The sequence below is a fragment of the Antechinus flavipes genome, chromosome 5 (genome assembly GCF_016432865.1).
Source record: "Antechinus flavipes isolate AdamAnt ecotype Samford, QLD, Australia chromosome 5, AdamAnt_v2, whole genome shotgun sequence".
Lineage (NCBI taxonomy): Eukaryota > Metazoa > Chordata > Mammalia > Dasyuromorphia > Dasyuridae > Antechinus > Antechinus flavipes.
The window spans coordinates 289,973,624-290,000,107 of record NC_067402.1 but is presented as its reverse complement, the minus strand read 5'-3'; the positions used below and the strand labels follow the sequence as shown (position 1 = coordinate 290,000,107).

At 46.6% G+C, this 26,484-nt stretch overlaps 2 protein-coding genes across 2 annotated transcripts in view; one reads left to right on the top strand and one right to left on the bottom strand.

Moving 5' to 3' along the window:
- SMDT1 (single-pass membrane protein with aspartate rich tail 1) overlaps positions 1-26,484 on the bottom strand; it is a 339,744-nt gene that overhangs the window by 21,610 nt on the left and 291,650 nt on the right. The window lies entirely within an intron of this gene.
- Positions 9,818-25,681, top strand: LOC127538478 (suppressor of cytokine signaling 1-like). The gene is made up of 3 exons (XM_051962287.1): positions 9,818-9,957; positions 12,744-12,819; positions 21,556-25,681. Exon 3 carries the CDS (start codon positions 21,604-21,606, stop codon positions 22,279-22,281), a length of 678 nt encoding a protein of 225 aa, XP_051818247.1. The 5' UTR covers positions 9,818-9,957; positions 12,744-12,819; positions 21,556-21,603; the 3' UTR covers positions 22,282-25,681.

Here is a 26,484-nt window from a genome sequence, read left to right as displayed (position 1 = left end):
TATAAAATATATTATTTGGGAATATTCAAAAATCTGTTGATATGTCAATTCAGTTTTGTTTTTCCCGCAGACAAATCCGTTTTAAGACTGGAAGTGTCTGATAAGGCATCTTTCGTGACAAGCTGGGAATTCCCTAGGTAGGATAGAGGCTCCCCTTGTCCTGACGAGCTGGGAATTTCCTAAGGAGGAAAAGTAGACTCCCCTTGTCACTGTCTCACTAATGGAGCCTTCCTTGAGCCCTTCCTGGACTAAATCTGTCGGGTACACGCAGAGATTCCCAGGGGATGGAAGACTCGAGGGGGTTAAGGCTTGTTCTATAGTATTTTATTAGTCTGAGGGCATTGGAGGGAGCCGAGGGCTCTTGGAGGCAGGGCCCAGACTGGCGGGATCCGGCTTGGGCCCCAGGGCTGGCGCCCTTACTAAATAGGCCATCTCAAGGTGCTCTTACAAGGACAGGTGGGGAGGGCGGGGCTCCGGGTGTGGCCACATTCTAGTCCCAGCAGGGATTGCCCCCGGGCCAGGGAGTCCCAAAGGTGAGATGGGGGCCCCTCCCTGGCTGGGGGCCTCTCTCCTGCTGGCGCACCTCCAGTGGGGGGCGCCCATAGTCTGCGCTGGGACAGCTCGGACTTCGGCCTGGGCGGCACCCCAGCATGGCAGGTGACCCTGCCTTCTGGGGCCACGAAGGCCCGAGAGAGTTCTAGGGTTCAGTGTGAGGGAGGGGCTCTCAGCTAGTGGGGGACAAAGGGAGGAAGCCCATGAACCGCCCCCTCCTGGACCAGGGCTCCAGCGGCCGTCTCTAGGTTGGAACAGAGCCAGCGGAGGGGATGCCAGGGAGGGAGGGGTCCTATAACTACGGGGTGGGGGGGTGGGGGGAGGTGCTCATCCCTCTCCCCCCTCCCCCCCGCCCTAGAAAGCATTTTCTGCATCTAAATGACGATCAGGGCAGCCGCGGCAGGGCGCCAGACGCTCCTCCTCCTCTCTGCAGCCCTCCCAGTTCGGCTCGTCCCCATTTCACAGATCAGGAAACTGAGGCTCATACGGCGAGTCTGCGCCCGGGGAGAGCCCCGCAGAAAGGGGAGCTGAGGTTATTTGTAATTATGTAACTACGATAACGGCCATTACCGATAATATCCATACTAGACAGTAACGATAATGCACCCTACTTTCCCCGGGCGGGAGGGACACGCGACGGCCGCGCGCCCGCCCGGCTCCCTCCGCCCCAGGAGCGTGCGCGAGGGCGCGTGCGCGCGGAGAAGAGGGAGGGGCCGAAGGAGAGCGAGAGAGCGCGTGCGCTGGGAGAGTGGGCCGGGGTGGGGAGGGCGCAGGCGGTGCCCCGGCGACCGTTTAGTTAGCGGCGCCCACGCCGCGCCGCCTGTGTGCGATTGGCTGGTAGGGATCAGGGGGCGGAGAAACAGGAGCGCGCGTGCGCACGGCTGAGAGCGACTCCAATTTCTCCCGCTAGTTCTAGATAAACTAGCTGTGACCTTTCGTGGGCAACGGGTGGGGCTACCTGCGGAGTGCTTCGAGAGCATTAAGTGTTCTAGGAATGGCCACTCTCGGTTTGACTGAGAGGAGCGGTCCCCGACCCTGGAGGCGGAGGAACCGAATTCAAATACCGCCTCCCCGGGCCTCAGTCTCCCTCCCTGTAAAACAACGGCTGGGCTCGGGGGTCACTTAACAAAGCACTTACTAAGCGCCCGCCGCCGGGCATTCTGCTAAGCGCCGGGGACACAAGGTCCCTTCCCGGGCCTCAGCTTTGTGCTCCGGAACGTGAGAGGTTGGGCCGGATGGGCTCTGAGCGCTGTGACCGCCCCCTCCCCCACGGCTTGCCTCCTCCCTTAAAACTGAGCTGCTCGATTGACAGCAGCGACTGTCCGGCTTTGCGACTGGAATCCCCAGCCTCGGCAAAACCGTTCTTTGCACATAGTAAGTGAGCACTTGCTACACGCTTCTTCCATTCGTTCGTCCTAAAGTCATTTCTCTGGGGCTCAGTTTCCCCATCTGTCAAATGGGAGAGTTCTCCGAGGGCCCTTCCAGCTGCAGATCCGCGGTCCCACAGTCAGGTGAGGGTGGGCAGGCTATGATACACGCTCCCTCTTCCGTCTCCGTCTCTTCCCGTGGATGAGCCTCAGTTCTTGCATCTGTAGCAGGGGCATTTAAAACCCCCTCCCCTCCCGCACCTCCCTCCCTGCCGGGGCTGTGCAGAGGGTCGGAAAGCGTCGGCTCCCCGGGAGACCCTCTCTCCCTCCCCGGCAGAGAGCGAGCCTCGGGGGTCGGGGGCCCGGTGCGACTCGGGGCAAAGCGCGGAACCGCTCCGGGCCGCAGAGCTCTCGCCCTCTCCGCCTCTCGGAATCGAGGCTTCTTGGAAGGTTTCCCTCAGGTGCCGCCTCTTACAGGAAGCCCGTCTAACCCCTGGAGCATCGGAACAGATGCTAGGCTTTCTAGTACTTCTGCGGCGCTTTCCCCGCCGACACCCGCCTGGCGGAGGTGGCGGGATGCTCGCAGTCTGCGCCGGAGCGGGGCCGAGGGCGCCGAGGCGGCCGAGACTCGGCTTTTAAATTGCTCTCTCCGGCTCCGGGACCGTGAGTGCGAGAGAAGCAGCCTCTGCGCCGGGCTCCGCTTCCAGGGCTGGGAGGTCGGGCGGACAGGTGAGCGGGGAGTGGGGAGGGGGCGCTAACCAGGGGCAGGAAGGAGGGGGATGTGTGTGGGGGGGGAGGGAGGCTGACCAGGGGGTTGCGAACAGGTGTTTGTGGCAGACCGAAAAGAGGGACCACAGTCCCACCCCACCCTCCTCCTCCTCCTTCTCCTCTCAAGCATCTTCCTTCTCCTGTCAACCATCCTCCTCCTCCTCCTCCTGCTGTCAAGCATCCCCCCCTCCTCCTCTGTCAAGCCTCCTCCTCCTCCTCTCAATCCTCCCCCTTCTCCTCCTCTGTCAAGTCTTTTCTTCTTCCTCCTTTCCTCCTCCTCCTCCTCCCCCTCCTCCTCCTCTTCCATCTCCCCTTCTCTTTTTTGCACAGACCTCCTCCGTTGTGAGAAGCAGGGGTCTGACCTTCATCAGGGGCAATCTTTATTATACATAAAGAGGAATCTATTTCTCTGCTCTTGATCGCCTGTGAATCTCCCCGGCCTCCAGCTCAAGTTCCTGGGGCCCAAAACTCCTTGCAGGATCAGCTCCCAGGGGCTCCAGCTGCTGACCTGGGCTGGGGGGCGGCAGCTGGGGGAAGCAGAGAAAGACAAACCGAGCAAGGATTTAACCACAGAGCCCCATTCAATGCCAGGGAAGTCTAAAATCTGGATTGATTCACTTGTTCGCAAGCTCTCTGGGAGTGGTTTGAAGAAGCCTAGAAAACACACACGCACACACTCATACACACACTGTTTCGCTTTCCTCTCTCCCCCTTTCTCTCTCTCTCCCTCTTTCCCCCTCCCTCTCTTCTTCTTCCTCTCTCTGTTTCTCTCCCTCCCCTTCTCTCCTCTTCCTTTCCCTTTTCCTCCTCTCCCTATCCCCTTCCTTCCTTCCCTCTCCCTTCCTCTTCCTCTCTCTGTCTCTCTCTCTCCCTCCCCCCTCTCTCTTTCTCCCCCCTTCTCTCTTCACAAAGTAAAACCCTAAACCACCCTCCCCCCTCCCCGGGGACAAGCCTGCTTGCTGTAGACCCTGCCTGGGACTAACTGAAGAGGTAATGATTTCAGTGAAATCAGTGTTGAGGCAAGATGGGTGAGACTTCAGGATTCGGGGAGAGGTGAGGAGGTCCAGCCATGTGGGAAGCAGTGAGCAGGTGGGATTGGGAGGAGAGGGGACAGCAGCGTCTGCCCTTGTGACCACGGCTGGGGCAGTCTACCGAGAAAGGGGAGCCCAGCCAGCCCTTCTCCAACCGTCCCCTTCTCAGCCCTAAAAAAGACTGGGCTGTCTTTAGAGTTGCCAGATCACCACTTTGCCCCTTCTGTGGCCAGGCAGGATGGTGCAGTGGGAAGCCCACAGGCCCTGCTATTTGGGGCCCGGCTCCCTGCGTCCTTAATTTTCTCATCTCTAAAACGGAGATGCCAGTTACTTCAACTGGCCTTTAAAGGTGGTTCTGAAAGCTGCTTCTAAGTGAGAGCAGCCATTCCTTTGTATAATGGTGCTGTTGGAAATGAAAAAGAAAAAAGTTGTGTTCTGTGGGGAGCCGAAATTGTGACTTTACCTTTTCGAGGTGGAGTCCTCCTCCTCCTCCTCCTCCTCTTCCTCCTCTTCCTCCTTCTCCTCCTCTTCCTCCTCCTCCTTTCAGTGTGGAGTCCTAGCACCAGCTAAGGTCCCTGCTGCCGACTCAGTAGGAGTCTCCATGCTCCTGGGATGCTGGTCCTCAAAGTTTATGGTTCGTAGACTATCTTGGTGGGTCCTAAGACCTTAAGGATCACCTACCCCATCCACATTTCCTTTATTCCGTATAAAAAAATATCATGGCATTTTTATTTGGCAAATAACAGTGATTATGATTATTCCTTTAAAAATATATTGCAGGGGTAACTAAGTAGCACAGTGCATAGAACACCTGGAGAGGACCTGAGTTCAAATCCAGCCTCAGACACTTTGACACTTATTAGCTTTGTGATTCTGGACAAGTCTCTTAATTCTGATTACATCACAAACATTAGAAAAGAAATATTTCAGTAGAGATTTAACCCTGAATCTATAAAGTATATTGTATTATAAAGCAAGGAATTTTGGGAGCAGAAGTAGACTTGGAGGTGACTGAATTGAGCTCCAACCTGACCTCTGAACTATGATCTCGGTCAAGTTGTCCTTTTCTCTGAGTGCTCATCATCCGTAAAGTGGAGTTGGGAAGGAGGACTCTTTAAACCCCTTCTGGCTTCAAATTCTATTATCTTATGACCACCTGAAGACCCCCCTCCCCAAACTGCTCTGAGACCCTTTGCCTAAGAACCCTCCAGCTGAGCAGGTGGAGGTTACAAGGATGGTTCACGCTCTTGGAGAGAGGGACCAGTACCGACGGCTCTTCCCTTGGAAGGTGACAGATGGTGCTTCATTGTATGTCTTCAAGGGGCATCTGTGCCATGCAGACAGATGGGCATCCTGGTAAACTGAGAGGCTGGATGGAAGGGGAGGCCGTGCTCATTATTGTTTCTATAACGGATCTAGCCCACACCCTTCCTGGTGCAGTTTAAGAGAGTCCCTTTGTGAAAAGGGTTTTTCCACCTTCTGCGATTCGGATGTTGGAGTTAGAAGTTAGTCTTCTCTCCACCTGGACGAATGATTCCAGAGGAATCAGGTTGGAGGAAGCAGGTTTCATCCAAACTGACACCCCCCTACCCCAGTAAGCACAGAAATAGAATGGCTATTGTTTGAAAATCTGCTTCCCAGAATCCTTTGCAGGCTGGCCAATTTCTTCAATCCGAAACAAACCTTGAATTTCCCCGGTCAGAGTTTGGCTGGGATAATGAGCTGAGCATCCTTAGCTTTCTGGAGAGGGCTGTGGGCTTTGTCGAAAGGGCCCCGTGGGTCAGAAGCCCGGTTTCGTTTCATTCCCCCACACCCTCCCGATCACCCCCTCGTCAATTCAGCATGGCTCAGTACTTATTCATAAGATAAGTCAGTGTTCCCAGACCTGCTTCCTTCAGCTCTTTGCCTTTCCCATTGGGCCTATCTGATGTGATGGGTTGTGTGCCATCTCCAGATGGGAGAGTCTAGTCTTTCGCTGCTTCCCTGGGCTAAGTTCCAGAAGGAGAGAATCCTGGAAATGAGGATATGGAAGGCGAGGAAGGTATCTAAGCTAGTTAGTATTGTGCCATTAGGACTGCAGGCTTTCAGGAAACCTAAGGATTCTTAGTACCCTTAGAATTCATCTAGTCCAATCACCTGTCACTGGCTAAATCCCTTCTGCAGCAACTGCTGCTTGAATCCTTCCAGTGATGGGGAACTCGCTCTCTTACAAGGTAGTCCTTTTTATTTGGGTTCTTAATTATGTTTTTTAAGCTTCATTCTGTAAGTCACATATCAAGGTAACTGAGCTTTCATGTTCTCAAGTTGTGCTGGCTAGGAAATTTTCTCTTTGGAAAAGTCGATCTGTTTGTAATTGTGGTATGAAAAAGTCCACTGGGAGGGAAGAGCAAATACCCCCTTTCAAACTCTTTTTACAATTGTGGTTGCCAGTGACTTCAAGGAAGCTAAGCCCTAAACATCTTAAAACTGATAATGTCGTAGCCGAGGAAACCCCGGAGAGGAGCCCTCTTAAGTGCCAGCGAGTCACGCCCGTGGCTCAGAGTCAGGCAGGAATCCTCTCTCTTTCCTTTGGCTGGCATCGAGTCTCCCCTTGATGATTTCCTTCAAGCCTTCGTGAAGATCTGAGACATTCTTATCTCTGCTTCCCCCCCGGGTCACCTGCTGTTGTTACTCCCCTCCCGTAGCTGTGGAGTCATTACAGCAGAGGCCACATTATGACGATTCTCCCACGGAAGCCAGGAACCCGAGTTCTGCCATCGATGGCTATTTTCAATTTGCAAGCATGAAAGCTTCTCCAGAAATGGCCTGGAAATCCAGTGCCGGGAAGGCGGAAGGAGAATGCTCGTGGTTCTGAGAAAATTAGGTGTGAATTGAGAAATCAATTGTTGAGGTTTTTCCAGTGTGCTAGAGACTCGGCTTGGCCGTATGCCTGGCCTGCTGTTTCAGCCTGAAATAGAAAGCTTGGCACCGGAGGGCACCTGGATTCTATCCCTGCCCCGTCGCTGTAACTTGGGGCAAGTTCCAACCCGATCCTGAGTCTCCCTTTCTTCTTCATCTCTCAAATGAGGCAGGGGGTCATCACCTTTGGCGTGACTGAGCTTTCCCCTCGGCAGTCTGGTGAAACCTCAGATGAATGTTTTTAAATGCATAAAAACAAAATAGGAAGCAAAAAAGTTTTAATGCCCTTTCTAGGTATTAAAGCTTGAAATCACTTTCTTATTAAAGCTTTAATATTACTAAATATCACTTAATACAAAGCTTTTAGAGTTTAGAACTGCATTAAGATTTTTGGGAAACCCAGAGATGTGATTTTTGTTCCACCCAAGTTTACTGGCCTGCTGAAACCGATCCCCAGACTCCGGATTCCAGGAAGAGGTATTCCCAAGCCCGCATTGATGGATGATTTTGTTAACATTAAAGGGCCGCTTTGTGTCATCCTTTCCCACACAGAAATCATAGAGACGGTACTTATGCTCTATTTTATTGTGATCAGACCTGTGGTTTAATTGATAGGGAGAACTGCTTCCCCATGTGCAAAGTGACAGTTCTTCTGCAACACAGCCCTTTAGAGAGGTGCCTGGTAGTGGCCCAAGGTCACACGGCCAGGAGAACGTCTCAGGCTGACCCTCGAATTTAGGTCATCTTAGCAGCAAGGCCAACTGTAATTACTGGGCTGTGGCCCCTTACAAGGGTAGTGTCTTAGCTTCTTGGGGTTATGTGGCTTAAAAATTTCAGAAGCAGACAAGTTTCTATTGTAAACCACTTAGTTTCCAGGGTTGTTGTTGTTGTTGTTGTTGTTGTTGTTTTTCTGGGGGAATAGGTTTGGGCAGGGCTATTATGAACCTACATGTCCCAAGCAGGCACTGTGCTAAGCCCAAATATTATCAGCTAGCAAAATATTTACAAATATTATCTCACTGGACATTTAAATTTGAAATCTTGATGCTGTAAAATTTTTATTTAAATAATACATAAAGAAATGGGGATATCTAGGGGAGGGGGTGAGGGGAAAAGTTGGAACACAAGGTTTTGCAAAGGTCAGTGTTGAAAAATTCCCCATGCATATGTTTTGTCAATAAAAAGCTATAATTTAAAAAAAGAATTCTAATTTAAAAAAAAGAAATGGGGATGAATGGAATTGATGAAAATCTTTGTTTTTACAAATACAGAAACATTAGAAAATGCATAGTGTGGGAAAGGAAGTCAAGGGATGTGGCTCCTGGGTCTGCCCCTGTTTTGGGGGCAAGCTGTAGAATCTTTCTTGCCTCAAGTTTCCACTTCTGTTGAAGGATGGAGGGGGAGGACAGATGATCCAAGGCATGGCTTGAAATTTCAAACTCTCTTTCACTCTTGATAGTTCTGAAAAATTGGGCAAAATGCCTTTGCTATACTAATGTATGTATGTATGTATATATGTGTGTGTATATATATATATACTAAATGCGAAGTAGAACTGATAAAGATATTCAGTTTTGAAAGGTATGATTTTTATAGTGATGTTCAGTTATGTGATTTAATACACATATTATATATATAATAATATCAACACATCCAGGGGAGATGTGCCCATTAAAAATGGCCTTTAATTGCTCTGGGCTGGCAATTTTCTGCAAGAGTGAGCCGTCTCGAGCATCCACTTTTAGGATACTCGCTACAAAATCAGGGAACGTTCTGAAGGAAGAGAGGTGCATGGTGAATTGCTCTGTGGACCTGATAGTAGTATGGGGTGCTAAAACTGGCCTGGCCTGTGCCCTTCCATTTGAGAAATCACATGTCTCTGGTTTGCTCTGGTACTTTTCTCTTTGATTCTCTTTAAAGCCTGAGCTTAGAAATAAGATGATTTCTTCTTCAGATGCCAAATTGCATCACAAGGTTCCAATAGGCTTCGAAGGCAAAGGCCATACAGGTGGGTATTTATATTTTTAAAGACACCCATACTTGTAGGAAGATGGGTTAGCCGTGGTTTGAAGGAAGGCCAGGGACTGTCTTCGCCTTTGTGTGAACCCACTGTGCTTGTCCCTGACACACAGTAGGGGCTTTTTTATTTCATTTCCTTGGCTTGTTTGTACCAGATTTTTTTCAGGCTAGCCAATTTTTGCAACAGCAAAAAATTGGGAGTCTGGACGGGACAATTAGACAGACCTCGATAGCTTTCCACCCCACGTCTTAGATTATGAAATCTATGTGTCAATGTAGATATACATCTCACCTTGGGAGACTTAAATAATTATTCTCAACCAGGTTCGTTAATTAATTTTGCTCTCCCGTTAAGATGCCCATGAGCCAAAAGCAGGAAGAAAAAAGTCAGGAATCTCTGTCCCCAGGAGAGGGGGTTTGATTTTGTTTGCATTTTCCTTTCTTTTGGTGGAAAGATGAAAATGTCTCAGTGTACTTCACAGGAAGTGAGGGCTTGATAGAGCTGAGCAGGCTGGCTGCGTGTTTCCAAGAACTGGTCTCAAGATATTTTGGTAACACACATTCTCTCTCACCTCCCCCTTTCACTGGTCCCTGGGCGCTGCTGCTCGTTCTTCCTCTCTCACGGACACGTACGAATATACCAGTCAATACAAACGAGCACATGAGGCGCCCTTGCTTCTTCTTCAGCTGGGGAGGGGAAGCAGGTACCTACATCCAACTGCCCCGTTCTCAGTCTGGGATTGGAGGCATGAGGCTCTGGGTAAGGTAGGAGGAGGCCCCGGTCCCGGGCAGCGGCTGATTCCCAAGCCAAAATGCCTTGCGCGCCAGCCGATCTCGCTAAGTGGAGGAGAATCATCTCTTTCTAACTCTTATTTCAAAATCGCTCTCCTTCTCCCGGGGGCAGAGACTAAACCCAGAAAGGCTTTGCCTGTACTTCCTTCCTTCCCTTGCCTGTTTGGGGAAAGGTATTAGTATGAGTGTGAAGTTCTTCTAGTAACAAGTCTTTATTGGACTGCCCCATTCTAGGCACTTGGGGAGATGCAAAGAGAGTCTTAAAGGATCAGTCTTCTCTCTAAAGGAGACAGACAGCATCCTCTCACTGGTGTGCTATGGATCAATGAATGCATCTTGAGCCTTGGAATTTCTAATTGGAAAGGGCTTTCAGAAATCATTTTCTCCACCTGAGTGAATCTCTTTTGTTCTCTTTAACATTCAGGAATAGGATGGAGATGGAGGATACTGGAGCTCTCTCTCAATCTTGGGAAGGAACTGCCACAGGGGTCTGAAAACTGGCCTTTCATTGGTGGGGGGGTCACCCGAAGGTAATTCACCTTGGAAGGATGCCCTCTGGGACCATCTGTGCTCGGGAGGGACAGGAGAGGAGATTTGGGCTGGGGTGGGGGATCTCTGGCCTTTTTCCTCTCAGAGGAGACAGCCCAAATTTTTCTTGTGCTTGTTTACTTGCCTGAAGGTACCGAGGGCTTGCTGGTAGGATGACTTTGTGTCGGCAAGTTCTAAGCTTCTTTTTTTAGTTGCTTGGGTTCATAATGGTTTCTGTTCACGTCGTTGGAGGGGGGAGATGTTGAGTGCTGGTCCTGAGCTCAAATTCAGCCTCAGACGTTATTCCATCTCTGGCAAATCCCATCATCCTTGTCTGCCTTGGATTTTTTATCTGTTAAATGAGTGTAGTAGCGATTGGGACATGACTGTAAAGGACTTTGTAAAACCTTAGGCTGTTATATAGATGCCAGCTATTATACTAATCATATGCAAACTTTATTTGGCAGCAGGTAAGGGCAAGAGAAGACCAAAGGTACAGACAGGTTAGGCTGGCCCCTACGTAACTTTCTTTTCCCCCGGCCTTCTTCAGTGGACACATTGGATGTGACTTCTATTTTGGCATCTTGTTTATGAAATTGAAGGACCCATGAGGGCAGGGACCATGTCTTGTCATCACTATGTATGACCCCCACGGCCCAATCAGGTGCTTCCTGTACACAGTATGTGCTGACTGAATTCTTGTGATATTTCTGATATCAGTGCTGAACACTTGCTGTATGCACAGGGTTTTCTGAGGATTTACAGGGATTAAAGAGAAATTGAGGGGGAGGGGATTTGTTCAAAGCTTCATATTAATAACAGCATCTTGTGGTTCGCTGTGTTGAGCAGAGGATGTTGGGTTGGGAGTCAGGAGGCCCAGCTCAAAAGGCTTTCTTGTGTATAGACGAATCACTGAACTCTCCAAATTCAACTTCCTCATCTATAAGACGGATACAATCAGAATGTCAGTGATCACTCATTGACATTGTCTGTATGTCAGAGAATGGACTTGAACCCAGATTTCCTGGCTGTGAGGCACCTTGGCCCCTCCTAGGCCACCCGGCCTTTCAAGCTCAGTTTGAGAAATATGTATTTAATGAATTGCTACTGTCCTAGGCTCAGTGGGGGAGATAGAAAAAGATGGGACAAAATAGTGGTGGTACATACAGGGAGGAAAGAATCCTGCTCAAGATTTAGGAGGCTTGATTCTCCCACTTAGAGCACCCATTGTGTCTCAGCGAATAGAGCACTGGAAATCAGGGAAGCCCTGAGTTCAAATCCAACTTCACAAACTAGCTGGGTAATCTTGGGCAGGTTACTTAACTGCTGCCTGCCTCGGTTTCTTTTACTGTAATTTGAGGATAATACAGCACGTTCCTCCCAGGGTCATTCTGAGGATAGAATGAGATAACACTTGTAAAAAGTACTTAGCAAAGCTTAAAGCTCTCTACAAATGCCAGCTATTGTTATGCTTGATTAACAATTAAACCACATATGTTCATGTGTTATTGTGGAGGCTTCTTTTGTGTCTGGGGTGACCCAGCAGATCCTTGTGACTCTAAAGTTTGCAATTTTTGCACCTGTTCTTTCTGGTCCCCAATCCCTCCAGACCTACCCCAAGTTTTAGAAGTGTGCTTGCGCATCTTTCTCTTTCCCACTGCTGAGGTGCTGGGGGTGTTTCTGGGCTTTCAGACCAAGGCAAATGTGTGACAAAAAGCTGAGGAGACGTTCTAGCTGTTTGTAGGGATGGGGAACAGACCTTCTGCTCTGTTGAGGGAACTCCAAGTTGGATACCAACACATTGAGAGGTTCTGGCTGACTGGGGATGAGGGACTCATCTTTAAAGTAGAGACGGGGTTGGATACTGTCCAAGGTCTCTTCAAGGCTTAGATTCTAGAATCTTAGGACTGATGGCTTCCGTGACCCCTAGCCAAAGATCATGGGAGTCTCTCATTTTTTACTCTGTCACTTTTGGGGGGAGACATGAATTTATTCTAGGGGAAGGAAAAAGGGAGTCGACTGAGCTGCATCATTTGCTGTAGGTTCTTTGGGGCCCTGGATGGAGAAGAAGCATCATTGTAGGTTACAATCATACTGGAAGAGGGAATTTCTCTCCCCGCCTTGCAATAGGTTGGACCGGAGGAGTTCTGAGGGTGTTTCCAGTTCCAAGATTATCGCATTGTCTGAGGCTACTTTGCTCATGTTCCCAACGTTGCTTTCCAACGGTTTTGTTTTTAGTGGGGCGGCACAAAAGCAAAGGCCAGCTGGTTTCCATCGCTTTGCCCCTGCTTGCCTGCCTCCCTGCCTGCCTCCCTCCCTCCCTAGTCATGGCTGGGCTTCCCCATACTTTAGGGTTGAGGGGGTGGGAAAGAAAGCTGGTACTTCCCCAACTGTTCCTCTCCAGTGGCTGTAGAGGAAGTTTCAGGTTCCAGAGAATGTCAAATTCTCCCCTTTCATGCATAATAAATTGAGGACAAAATCATTTTAGGTGAAATGCATATTAAGAGACCAGGTTAAGCCTTACAAAGATCGATAAGGGACTTTGGTACGTGGTTTGTACTACCCTGGGCCTTCAAGCACAGCGATACTTGGTTTCCTTCCTGAACTATACCAAGATTCTGCAGCTCTAAGGATCATCTACAAGGCCTTTGACAAATTAAAATATAATTGCAATAGCACTGCACTTGGAGTCAGAAGACCTGGGTTCAAATCCCGGCTGGGACATTTATGAGCTAATTTCCCCATCTATAAAATGAGAATACTAATATCTGCATTATTCCCTCCACAGGATTATTATGGTGAAAGAGTCAAGAAGAGCTGAGTTCAAAACTGGCCCGAGACGCTCGCTAGCTGTGTAGTCCTGGGTAAGTCACTCAACCCCTTTCTGCCTCACTTTCCCCATCTATGAAATGGGAATACTAATAGTACTTACTTTCTATATTTGTTGTAAGGATCAAATGAGATCATATTTATAAGGTGCTTTGCACACCTTGAAGCTCTATGTCAATGCTATTTATTATTACTATTATTTGGGGATACAGTCCTGCCTCTAAATACGATGGCTGTGAAGCCAGAAGGCTTTGGTTTGAATCCCATCTCTGCCACTTCCTCCCCAGACTACTTTGGATGAGTCTCTTCTGAACCTCATCTGTATCTAGGATTCAAGTTATTTCCACCCCCTGTGGCTCAGTTTCTTCATCTGTAGACTAGATGGCCTCTGAGATCCCTCGCAGCCCTCCATCCTATAACCCTGGAACAGTCAGCCAGAGTTTTGCTTAAGTCAAGACTCCAGGACCTCCATGTGTTTCCTTTCTGCCTGCGGTCAATGATATCTCTTCTCTCCTCTTCCCTCACCCCTTCACCATCAGAGGAGCTGGCGATGTGTTTGAACCACGGTAGAATCTAAAATGTGAAGCATCTGGGGGAGAGAATGGAGTCCGGAGTCAGAGCCGTGATACATAAGAAGGCAGGAATTAAAAAGGATTTCTATACATGTGGTTTTGTGGCTGGGGTAATAGGGCAGACTTGTTGGCAGCAGGGGGTCTCCTGGGCAACTGACAAAAAGGGCAGCTCTGGTTTTCCCCATGTGGAGCTAACTCATAGAGAACATTCATTATTACCAGTTCTGTAGATTGGTTTTTCTTGACCAAGTTCCATCATGTTTTGTAAGATAATCTTTTAGCATCTTGTCTCCATATAATTCTAATTTCTTCTGCTAAGTCTCTATATTCTGAGAGCTTTTAATTTAGTATGGTTCGAAGAGGAAGAATAATTGGCGTGGTAACTGTTATCAAAATGTTGTTCTTATGTTTTTATGGGTCATTGTTATGAGGAGGTGATTAATAACAATACTTTCGTACGTCAGGAACATAGAATCCTAATAGTGTTTGTTTTTTTGAATTTTCAATGATATTTTGGGATATGTATTTATAATATAGAGATTTGTCATCTGTTAGTTTATTTTATTATTATTATATTATTAGAAAGTGGGAGCAGGTCTTCAGGTGTAAAAAAAAGATAATCTTTTAATGTTAATTTTGTGTAGTGGGTAGAGCTGTTGATTTGGAGTTAGGAAATGTGAGTTCAAATCCCAGCTCTGAAACTGGTAAGCTGAGCAAATCGTCTAAGTTCCAAGCCTCAGTTTCCCCATCTGTTACACACGGGACATAAATGCTACTTGATCTATCTATCGTTCAGGATTGCTATTGGTAAAGCTGGTTGTAAAGTAGTTATAAAAACGTGAGTTCTCATTAGCAGTAATTATCATGCTTCTGTGTGCCTTTTATTTCTTTTGAGAGTGATCTGACCCAGTCCACCCCCACCTTGTGCATCAGGTCCTTTTCTCAGCTTCTTGTCATCATGACATCAGTGGTTTCTCCATTCTCCCCCAGAAGGAGGACGGACACATTTCCAGGTCCACAAGTCATGGAGTTTCTCATGGCGTTCAATGACTGGCACCATTAACCTTGCTAGGCCCACACAAAACTGGCCTAGGTTTTTCAGGGAGTTTCCAGTTGTGTTGTGTTCTGAGTTACTGGAGGAAATAGTGTTATCCTGGGCCCTAGGCTTTGAGAGATGATTGGCCCCGTGCCCGGGATCTGAACGTTCCAGATGCTATGTGTAGGGCTGTCGGCTTGGGGCTGGCACCAGACTGGGCAGTGTTGGAAGTAGTGCCGTGTTCTGCCTTGGCTGGAACATCGTTCCCTTAGCGTGAGCTTGGGGGCCGTGGTCCCTTCTCCTGTTCCCCGGTTCACCTAATGCTTAAGTAGTCCTTGTGGTCTGTGGCACACAATTGATTAGGGTACAGAGCCAGAAGAGACACTCCCCGGTGACGGCTGCTTCCGGCCCGGTTAGGCCAGAGACGGATCGATGGAGAGGCGAGCATGATGCTGTTAGAACAGGTAGGATCTGGCTCCTCTCGGCATCAAAGCCAGCTCTCCCCTGGCTGTTTCACACTTGGCAGCCTCCAGAGCTGGGAGCAGGTTGTGTTCATAGGATGTGCACGGTCACGTGTGTGCGTGGGCTTAGATTTGAAAGCCCTGCTAATCATCTCAGCGGGCAGGATTCCATGTCGCCTGTGACAATAGGCAGTGATTCTGTTCCCCGAATGCCAAATGAATGAGGCCCAGGAAAGAGCTCTTAATTAACCCTCCGGGCGTCTTTGCCCCTTGCCTTGGTACTCCTGGGAAAGCCTCTCCCCTACCCGATCCATCAAATCCAGCCCGAGCTCGTCTCGGAGAATTGGAAATTAGGTAGAATGCTGGGTTGGTCCAGAATCCCAGAACTCCCAGCATTGCAAGACTCAAACCTTAAAAGTCTGCTCATTTTACAGTAGTGGAAGCAGTCTCAGAAGGACTTCCCTGGGATCAGGCAGGATTTGAACTCAAGTTGTTCTGAGTCCGAGTGTGGCCTTCGGGTGACCATCAGCCTGGTTGGCCGAGTGAGCGACAGATCTACTATCCCACGCTGCCATGCATTTTGCTTATTGCGAGCAGGGAGATGGAAAAGTCCTTTGCCAGCTTCGATAACTCTATTTTGATCCTAGCAAGATGCCATCTTTCTAAAATGTTGTAATAAGCCCTTTATGATTCAGAAAGGCCAAATGAGGGTCAAATGTCAGAAACCTGGTGTCCCAGCCCTCAGCAGCGTTGTATTCTAAACTTTCATAGATAAAAGAATAAATGGGTTCATGTGCTTACTTTAGGGTATATCTATTTCTACACTCTCAATAAACACATTTCTGGGCTATCCTTTGATAAGAATAATTGACATCCCATAAGAAATAGAAAATCCTCATTTATGGGCAGTCTTTCTTTTAGAAGCAGTTAGGGGGCGCAGTGGAATAGGAATTGGGCTTGGAGTCAGGAAGAACTGAATTCAAATGTCACCTGACACTTACTGGGCAGAGTGATCCTGGGCAAGTCACTTAAGGGCTTCTTGCCTTAGTTCCTTATGTGAGCTTTGGGAATGATAATAATAGTACCTATCTCACAGGATTGTTGTGAGAATCTTAGAAAACCTTAAAGAATACTATCAAAGCTAACTGTTGCTATTGTTGATATTGTTAATTCTTAATAATATTATTATTCTTAATAATATTATAATATAATAATTAATATATAACAACAGAATCAATAATATTATTATTAATATACTTAATAATATAATATTAATACACTTAATAATATATCATATATATTATAATATAGTATATTAAACTTCTGAGGTTATTGAACAAGTCAGTGTAGGTTCCAGAAGTGCCAAACTTCCCTCAGGGAGAGCCAGTCTCAAAGGCACCAGTGCTTTCGGTTCAGAGACACTGGGCATTGACCCAGTCAGCCTAAATTTGTCCCTGTGGACAGCGAATATCGATTGTCCTTGAGGATGGGGAGAAAGCATCCATTTCTGAGCAGGAGAAGTGATTACACACCATTTCAGCTGAATCTATACTTGGGGAAGAGCTGGAGGAAACAGTTTTAGTGACTTTAAAATTCACAAAGGCAACATCCCCTTATTCCCTTTACCAGTATTTTTTTTTTTTGCATAGACATTTTCAACAACCAAATCCCAATTAACAAATGAAAAAGGGATCCAAGACAGCCACAAAGTGGACTTGAAGAGCATAGCTTTTGCTAAAGTTACCAGATGTCAATGGCTTGAGTCATCCTGAAACTTTTGGGAAACTTGGAAGTTAAAAGTGAATTGTGGTATATGTTTCTCGATTATAAACTAGCTCTAATGCAGTTTGCTTAGAATTTCTTTTTTCACGGCTGGTAGTTTCCATTAGAAAGTCCTGTCCTTAAACTAAAACAGGGCTTCTTTCCCTTTCTTGTACCAGGGACCCTCCCTGATCAAGACTAAGGTCCTTCTCACAGTGAAGGCTTTGAATAATTGGAGGAAATGCTGAATCTCAGTTAGAAGTTAGTGAAAATAGAGATTTACTTTCCTATTCAGGTCCTTAACCCCTTGAAGATTAAGAGCTTCTGAATTAAGTTGTACACGTGCAAAATTATCCCACTCAGCTGGTTACTGGTTACTGGCATTTGGGAGAGGAGGAAGAGAGAGAGAGAGGAGGATGTTTGTTCTATAGACAGATGTGTTTGATAAACTAATGGAGGGCTGCCCCAGGGTCCTACAACTGAGGCTGCTTTTCCCATTTCCCCACATGCTAATAATGCACGGACTTCCCATTGAGGTCCTCTTGACTCCCAGTATGCACTTTAAGTGCGTATGTTCTGGAAGCATAAGAACGACCTTCCTGGAGAAGGAAGGACTGGCAGTTCCTGAAGGGCCTCCCCACAGGTTGCAGGTGACTCAAGCCTGCTCTGTTCATGAGTGTCTCATTCCTGAAATAAGCATCCTAAACACCAATAAGGCCTTAGTGTGTTTGGATAGAGAGCCCTTGGGCAGGTTGGGGCTGGTCTTGGTTTCCCATCCTGCATCCTGCTCTTTTCATCACCTTCATGAAATGCTGACTTTCTACAGCCTTCACTTAGTACCTATTTCCTTGCTAGTGGTCTATCATTTCACCGACCTGAGTATTTCTTTCACTAATATGGATCACGACCCCTTTATCACACATTAGATCATTTTTTGGGGAGGGGGTCATGGATCCCTTGGACAGTCTGGACCCCTCCTCAGAATAATAATTTTAAATTTATGAAGTAAAATGTACAAAGAAAACCAATATATATATATTGGAAATTGGTTATCAAAAAAAATTTTTTTTAAGTTCATGGACCCCAGCATTAAGAGCCCCAGCTGTATATAATCTTTGTTATTTGCTTTTGAAGAAGCAGTAACTCCCTGGTGACGAGTGACTCTAAATCTGGCGAGGTTGGTCCTACCGCATCTACAATCCATCACTAGACAATCCAGGAAATTGTCTTGGCTTGGTAGGATTTTCTAGAGATTGCCAGCCACTGGCATAGTCTCCAAGAGCCCGGGGTCATACCCGTACCCATAGGAGGCTTTGGAATATGAGCTTATAAGATCAACTCCCCTCTGACACCAAAGGGACTTTCATAAGTCAACTGAGAGAGAGAGACAGAAACAGAGAGAGAGAGAGCGCGCACACCAGGGGGAATGAGGTACCTCTACCAAATACCCTCGTCCCAAACAAAGAACACACTTTCTCTACGTTGGTTCAGATCCTTTATTGTGATCCTGAGGGTGGGCAGGGAGGGACTCCCAGGAGAGATTGAGAGAAAGCTGATAAACCTGCCGAGGGGGACGTGGATGGGGTGGGAAAAGGAGGAGTCCAAACATTTGTCTTTGCTCAGACCTGAGCCTCTTCTTGGGATTGAACGTGTAACCTCAGGGAAGCTTTTTCTCAAAATCCCAGCTCAGTTCATGTGCAGGAAGAGATGTGGGGGATAGGATGACATATTCCAAGAATATGGCCATGTTGCCCACGGGAGAATGGAGAGCTGGTCTTATAAGTGAAATCTTGATTAGGAAAGGCTGAATACCTGAACACTCCATGCACTTGAGCTTTAGCTCAAGTGTGCTCGACCTGGTCTCTCTGCTGTAGACTGGGGAGAGATTTTAGTGGGTCCACGAACTTCCTTATTTTCACCAACCTCTCATTGAAATTTGACATTTTCTTCAATTACTTGAGATTATAATTTTGAAGACTCCCTGGGCTTTCCTATGGCACAAAACTGGGTGAAAAGCTTCAGATCTAGGCTTCAATAAATTGATTGAGGGCTGCCGATTCACTTTATGATCTGTATGCAAGTCACAATGAACCATGTCCCTGCCTTGGTTTCTCTGCCTGTAAAATGGGACAATAATAATTTTAAATCATCAAATTTTAGAGTCTTCCAGTTCAGCCATCTCATTCTGAAAATGAGAAAGCTAAGAATTCTGAGTGCTGACCTCAACTCACAAGCAAGATCTGTTGGACTCCAGCCTGTTACTGATGTAATAAGCTGCCAGCTATTTCTTCTTCCTTTCTCTTCCAGGATCCTCCTGTAATTTCCTGTAACCTGTAATCTGTAAATTCCCTGTCTCCTGTATTGAGGATCGATTTACCTTTCTGGGCGTTTTCCTCTAAGCTAACAGGGTAGCTCTTGGGTATCTAGTGTCATATGAGCCTAAAGGACACTAAAAAGTGTGTTCCGAAAGAACCATTAAGTTTCTTTACTCCAGAGTGAGTGACTCCATTGTCCCATTTTCTCAAAAACAGTAGGAGAAAAATCCTCCAAATTAAGATGGTCTGTTTTCTCTCCTTTCTGTGAACACTTTGTTCCTCTGAAATCCTCCTCAAAACCTAACGAGGTAGTGACCAAATAGAAAAGGTGACCCACGGTAAATCCTAGTCCAAAAGATGGCCCAGTTCAAAGGACCTAGGTGGAAACCTAGGCCGTGTCTCCTTGGCCATGAAACTGTCATTCAGAGGCTGACAAACATTATTTTGAACACATGGGAAAAATTTACTTCAGTGTACGCAGAATCACGGAAATCACCCCAGTTATGTAGATGGTAAAAAGCCACTGCAGTAGTTAAAATATATAAATGTCTACAAATGGTTTTTATTAATGGGATTTTCCTTTAACCATTATCAAAGGCAGCCCTTCCTTGGCCCAAGGGGCCAATGGAACTTGGGAAGAAAAGGCTTACCTAGACCGATCCACGTGATAAGTTATCGTGTCGTGTTGGACAGTACAGCATGTATTCCTGTCAGAGCCTGTTCCTGTTAATAAGGGACAGACATAATTGTTTTCAGGTAGCATGTCGTGGCTCTCCTGGTCACTGGACCCAGACTAGAAGGTCCTGGGCCTGGCATCTGAAGTAATTTATAGCTTTCACTTGTCAAACGAGCAAGGAAAGCCAAATTGTTTTTAAGTATTACTGAATAACATGGGGATGGGGGAAGCTACTAAAAAACAGAAATACATACCTATTGACTGTCTTTATTTTGTCTTATTTTAATTGGAAGTGTGTTGTTTTTTTTTTTTTTAAGCCAGTCTTGGTAGGGTTCCACTAATGTAACGCTTAGGGAAACTTGGGCTTTTGTGTCTTTCTGGGGAATAAACACATTACTTTAAAAACAATTTGTTGGAAGCATTCACCTCCAATTCTCCATTAAATCCCAAAGGCTGTCAGTCACCGTGAGTGCTGCTTTGAGGCTCCTGAGCTAGCGATTTTGTTAGAAGGGCTTTGTACATTAGTTTGACATGTAATTGAAGACTGTGGTGGTGGCAGAAAGCGCGTTCCTGGGTACAATTTTATCGTGACCTACTGAGGAATAAGAATGGGTGGGCCGCATCTGTAGCAAGTTTACCCTGCTAGGATACTCGATTCTTTATGCTGTTCAAAATCTTGTGTTTTTTTCAGACTTTTCACTAATTCAGCCTGGCAGGTGCCCTCGTTCCAATTAATACGGCTTCAGCTCAGTTGTCTGTGTTTTGCCCACGAGAATATTTTGGGGGACAGAGACTTCTTCACCTGAAATTTCAGTGGCCCGAATATTCAGTGAAATTCTAATAATTGACCAACTGGCGGCTCCCAGGACCCGTAATTTATCTCCTCAAGGTGGCTACACCCTCCACCAAAAAAGCTTGGAACCCTTCCGTGCCTTAAGAGAAGGCCATGGGATGGGGAGTGTCAGTGAGTCAGTCAAGAGGCATTCCTTAGTTACTCATTTTGTGCTAAGAGACAGAGATAAAAGAAAGGCAAAAGCCTTGTCATCCCTTCCTTCAAGGTGCCGATATTCTGGATTCATAGTAATAGCCAAGTCTATAATCCTCATTGAGTGGGTGGGTGACTGGGGGGGAGGAGAAGCCTTTAAACCGCAGCAGATGTCCATGTGCTCATGGAAGTAAAATACAAAGGTAATAATTATGGAGGAAAGAGACCAGTCGATTTGGGGGGGACAGATTTGTTAGTGCCCTCTAGGCAATGGGCTGCTCACATGGTGAGAGTAAACATGAACAGTCTTGATCTGTGCTATTACCCCTCAGTTTAAAAAGGTTCACCTGGAGGAAGGCCTCAGCAAGGTCTTGGTTACAGGACATCATAAAAAGGCACAGGTGGCTGAGATCTGCCCCAGCAGAGAGAAGGTTCACACTGGGGGTTACCAGCATCCACCCTGGAGAATAGCGAGCTTCCGAGCACCTTACCTGGGCGGCTCTCTGACTCTCTGGGCGATGCTTCCACAGCTGGGAGCTTCCCCGCTCCCGGAGCCACTTTATGAATCACATCAGAAGGCTAGCGTCATTACAGTATGTCCCCCCTTCCCTCGTTTATAGGGCGACATCGTCATTGACCCGGGGAACCATTCAGAGTTCCGATGCATCAGTGTCCCAATATTGTCACATTATTTCCAACATTTATTGTTATCTTTTCCTCTCATCTTAGCCAATCTGAGAGGTGTGAACCATCCTTTTTATTGAGATTTTTGGTATTTGATTAAAAAAAAAATCTTTGTTTTCCATTTTCTGTCTTTCAAATGTACCTTAAATGGAGGATCATTGAAAAAAGGGTTGGGGAATGGGCCGGTTCTCGTCTCCTGGAGTCTGTGCCGCCTAACCGGGAGCCGAGCAAACATTAGCTATCACTACTCAGCCGAGTCTTTCCTCCCCTTTCACCCCCAGGTCTGATGTAGAGACGCTAAGGATGCTTCGTTCTTGGACTCATGGGCCATGTGGGAGATGCTCGGAGGGAGGGCCGGCACGGCGGCTCACCGAGGACCAGGGAGACCTCCCTCTCGGCGGCAGCCGGCGCCTCCCTTCATCCCCGCTCGGTCCAGCTTGCCCACTCGCTTCCGGGCCTTTCGCAACCACGAGTGGGAAGTGGTAGAGCGCTCCCTCAGCGTCCTGCAAACCCGCGATTTCTACTGGGGGCCTCTGTCAGTGCGTGAGGCCCACGCCCAGCTAGAAACAGAGCCCGTGGGCACCTACCTGCTGCGGGACAGTGCCCGGGAGGACTGCCTGTTCAGCTTGAGTGTCAGGATTCCATCGGGCCCCATCAGCCTGCGGATCACCTTCCACAAGGGCTACTTCTGGCTGAAACACTTGTGTTCGGACTGTGTGGTGAAGCTGCTCGAGATGGCGGAAGAGGCGACTCGGACCAGCTCCCTTTATTGTAAGGAGGGCTTTCCCCTGGTCTTCTCCACCCCATTAAGAAGGAGCCACAGCTTGTCCCACCAGCAGGACTTACTCCAACAAAGCCCGTGTGCTTGGGGGGCAGATGGACCCGAGGCAGGACACGGAGCAAAGGCCGCGGAGCAGGAGGACATCCTAGACCCCCTTCAGCCTTGGCAGGAAGGGGGTCGGCTGCCCCCGAGGATTCACCTTCCTCTTCACCACCACCCAAAGTAGGCTCTGAGCCAACTTCCGTGTAGTTGTGCCTGGGGATTGAGCCTCTGTGCTCCACTGTGCAGATGGACTAGCTCCTCTGGGAAGACCCATTTTAATGGCAGGGGATGGAGGGAAAGAGACTCATGCTTACTTGTGAATTAACCATTCCCATGGGACGGGAAGGGGCCGTTGTCCATCCTTGCTCTCCCACCGATCCCCTTTAGTCCTTCCAGCTTTACAGGAGTCCTATATTAGAGCCAGACTTGAGCTCATTCTAGCACAGTCTTTAAGAGGAGAGGGAGGGGAGATGAAATGGGACCCTTTCTTAAGTGGGTTTCCTTCTCCCTGCTAAAGGCAGCCTCCGATGTACCTCCTCATTTCTAATGGAGATGTTTTTCTCCATCCCAGTAACAAGCCCAGCTTTGGCCAGACCCCAGTGGAGGATTTCTAATAATCCTGAGGGGTGGGTTGAGACCCATGGCCTTCTCCTTGACCCTCTCTCCTCGGTTCTCTAACCAAGGCTAATTAACTCTGAGAGTCAGGGTCCCAAAGAGGTTTTTGGCTTGTGAGCCAGATTAATAGTCAGATAAGAGAAAGGGAAAAAAGATGGAGATGTTCAAAAGATGGAGATAAATTTCCTTCCTATCCACAATAACACCCAAAGCATTAATCTAGCATCTTGTACTTTTATAGTGCTCAGATGCCACTTGGGACAACTCACAACCCTGCAGGATAAGAGCGGATTTTCATCCCGATATTAAAAATAAGGAGATAGGCCGGAGGAATTAAGCAAACCTCGCGGAGCTTGTGCCTGGCTAGTGGGATGGGGCCTAGGAGGTGGAGCTTCTGAGTGAACATCCAGGACTTTGCCAGTTACCTTGTACGGCCGCCATGTTGTTTTTCCTGCATTTATTATGGCCCCAGACTCTTGTTCTTATGCAGGGAGGAGCAGAAATTCTGTCAGAGTATGAGCTATGGGAGGGTGAGAGGCTCAATGACCCCCTCCCCATCAGGAATTTCTGCTCCGGTAGATGTTGAGTCTGTTAGCCTCTAAGGGATGGTGTGGACCAGTGGAAGAGAAAAAAACAAAAAACGAGAGGGGCTCTGTGAGTTTCTATAAATGAAATGCATCAAATGAACAGTGCCAGGGCCAGGAAACTCCAGAGTTGTAGAGCTCTCTGGCTGAAAGGATCTGAAATGGTATCTAGTCCAGTGTCCCATATTATAGACAGATGGGAAAAGAAATCAGGAAATGAAGGGATTTCACATACCTGGTGAGTTGTAGAACCCAAGGCTGCTGGTTCCCAGTTCATGGCCCTTTTCAATTAAATAACATTGTCCTTTTTTATCATTTTTAATTTTTTTTATTGGTAATACATGTACATTCATTAAAAAAAAAACACATTTCCTTAAGAAATCATGTTGGGAGACAAAAATCAACAAAAGGGAAAAACCATGAGAGGAAAAATATAACAAAAGAAAAAGAAAAAAAAGTGAATCTAGCATGTATTGATTTATATTCATTCTTCATAGTTCTCTCTCTGGATGCAAATGGCATTTCCTGTCCAAAATCTGTTGGGATTGCTTTGGCTCACTTTGCTGAGAAGAACCAAGGCTTTCTAGTTGATCATTGATCGCACAGTGTATACAATATATTCCTGATTCTGCTTGTTTCGCTCAGCATCAGTTTGTGTAAATCTTTCCAGGTTTTTCTAAAATCAGCTTGTTCATCATTTTTTATAGGCAATAATATTCCACCACTTTCATATATACCAGAACTTATTCAGTCATTCCTCAGTTGAGGGGCATTTGCCCATTTTCCATTTCTTTACCACCATAAAAAAGCCACTGCAGACATTTGGATCCTTTCCCGTTCTTTATGATTTCCTTGGGATACAGACCCAGTAATGGCACTGCTGGGTCAAAGGGTATGCACAGTTTGATAGCCCTTTGGGCTTAGTTCCAAATTGTTTTGAGAATCATTTCACAACTCCACCAACAATGCATCAGTGTCCCAGTTTTCTCACATCCCTCCAACATTTATCCTTATCTTTTCCTCTCATCTTAGCCAGTCTCATTTGCCTAACCATGATTCCTCATAGATATGAGGGTACAGAGGATAAGTAATCCCTCATCAGAAAAATCTTGGAGTGTCAGCACTCAGCACAATGACTGGTACACAGTAGGTGCCTAATTACTGTTGATTGAGAGAGGAAAGGTTCATCCTCTAGGCAGGGAGGTTTGATTCAGTGATCTCTGAGGACCTCTACGACTCAGAAGGCTAAGGCTCACATCCTATTCAGTGACTTTACATTTCTTGGGGCATCACAGAACTCCCACAAATTTGCCCGGAACCTCTTTCTGCGATGAAAGTCGACAGGATCCGGCCTGTTTTTGCCATTACAAAGTTGTTAGGCAATCGTACTCTGGAAAATGGGGGTTTAGGGTATTGCTTGAAACAAATGTGCCAACACCACATTGGTCATGCCTCGGGGCGCTTGCAGATCTGGGATTTCCCCAGATGGTGATGAGTGAATATGATTTGCATTGTAATTTGGCAGCGGGGGCCTCCTCGAATGCTAGAGCCCTTAGAAATGAGATGAGGAGAAAGCAGAGACTTAGAAAAGAAAAGGGGGGCCCCACGGTCACTTAATTCCGTCAAGGACCAGGTGTCCGCAGGAAGTTGGGGTGCAGAGTCCCCGAACAGCCAGAAAGTCAGAAAAGGCGAAGGTGGATCAAGAGACAGATGAGGAAGGAATCTAGCGTACTCAGCTTTTCTGGTCTTGGGTTTCAAACAGTAATTTCTTGCCATTTCCTTTTTTTGACTTTCTTCAAAGGGGAGAGAGTTCTGGGATAGGAGTCGGGAAGACCAGGCTTCAAATCCCAGTCTCGGACACTAACTGTGGGACTTACACAGGTCACTGCCTTTTTGCTTGAGTTTCCTGTGGGAACAATAATGGCGCTTATTTTTCAGGGATATTATGAGCATCAAATGAGATACTATTGGTAGAGTGCCCGGTAGATAATAGGCATTAATAAATGTGCGCTCCTTTCCCTTTCTTTTGCAATCACTTTACCTGTTGTCTGTGCTGGGGAGACTCATCTTTGGAAGGGATTGTCAGCCATTTTCAGATTATTCAACTCTCTCTTCTGATGGTGGAAGAAGAACGTTGGGGTAACGGATCAGTCCCGAACCTAGAGAATGACCTTCTGAGTGATGACTCCCAGGCTGAAGATTACCCTATCCACACCTCTGAACTTCACAGCCTCAATGTCATTGGCTCCAACTCCCCAAATAAAAACTGTGTCTTATATTATTCCATTTGATACTTAAACTATATAAACCCCTGAAGTTAACAGCCTCAGTGTCATTGGATCCAAATCCCCAAATAAAAACTGTTTCTTATATTATTCCACTTGATATTTAAACTAATTTTTTAAAGTTTAAAATTATTTAAAATCTATGTAATTAGCTGTCACTTTATACCATTTCAATACTTTAATTCTTGTGTTAAAGCAGAAAATGAAATTATTTACTTGTATTTCTTTAAAGATCTTTTTAAAAATAGTATTTTCTTTTCCCAAATACTCACAAAGATAATTTTCAACATTTGCCTTTCCAGATCTGGGTTCCAATTTTTTTCTCTCCCCCCACTCCCCCAAACAGCAAACAATTCCATATAGGTTAAACATGTGCAATTTTTACTCATACGTCTTAATCTTTGGGGCTAACATCAATTATAAAACTTGTTAACGACAACTCTGGATGGGGCTGTCCTACTGTTTGTAGCACCTTGCAAGCTCTTTTTTTTATAGTATGAATTAAGAGCATCATAAGATTGCAAGTAGGATGTTGAAAACTCTTCATTTGCAGGTATTTAACCTCTGGGGAATCAAGGGACCCCAGAAATTATTTCCACCTTGCTTCTGTATCTGGAGATACAACTAATAGGAATACTGCATTATATAACATATATATGTATAATGCAGTATATATGCATAATGTAGTATATATGTGTATATATATGTATAATGCAGTATAGATATATAATGTAGCATGTATGTGTATATATGTATAATGCAGTATAGATGTATATATATATATGTATAGTGCAGTATATGTATGTACATATATGTATAATGCAGTATATGTGTGTATATATGTATAATGCAGTATAGATGTATAATGTAGCATATATGTGTATATATGTATAATGCAGTATA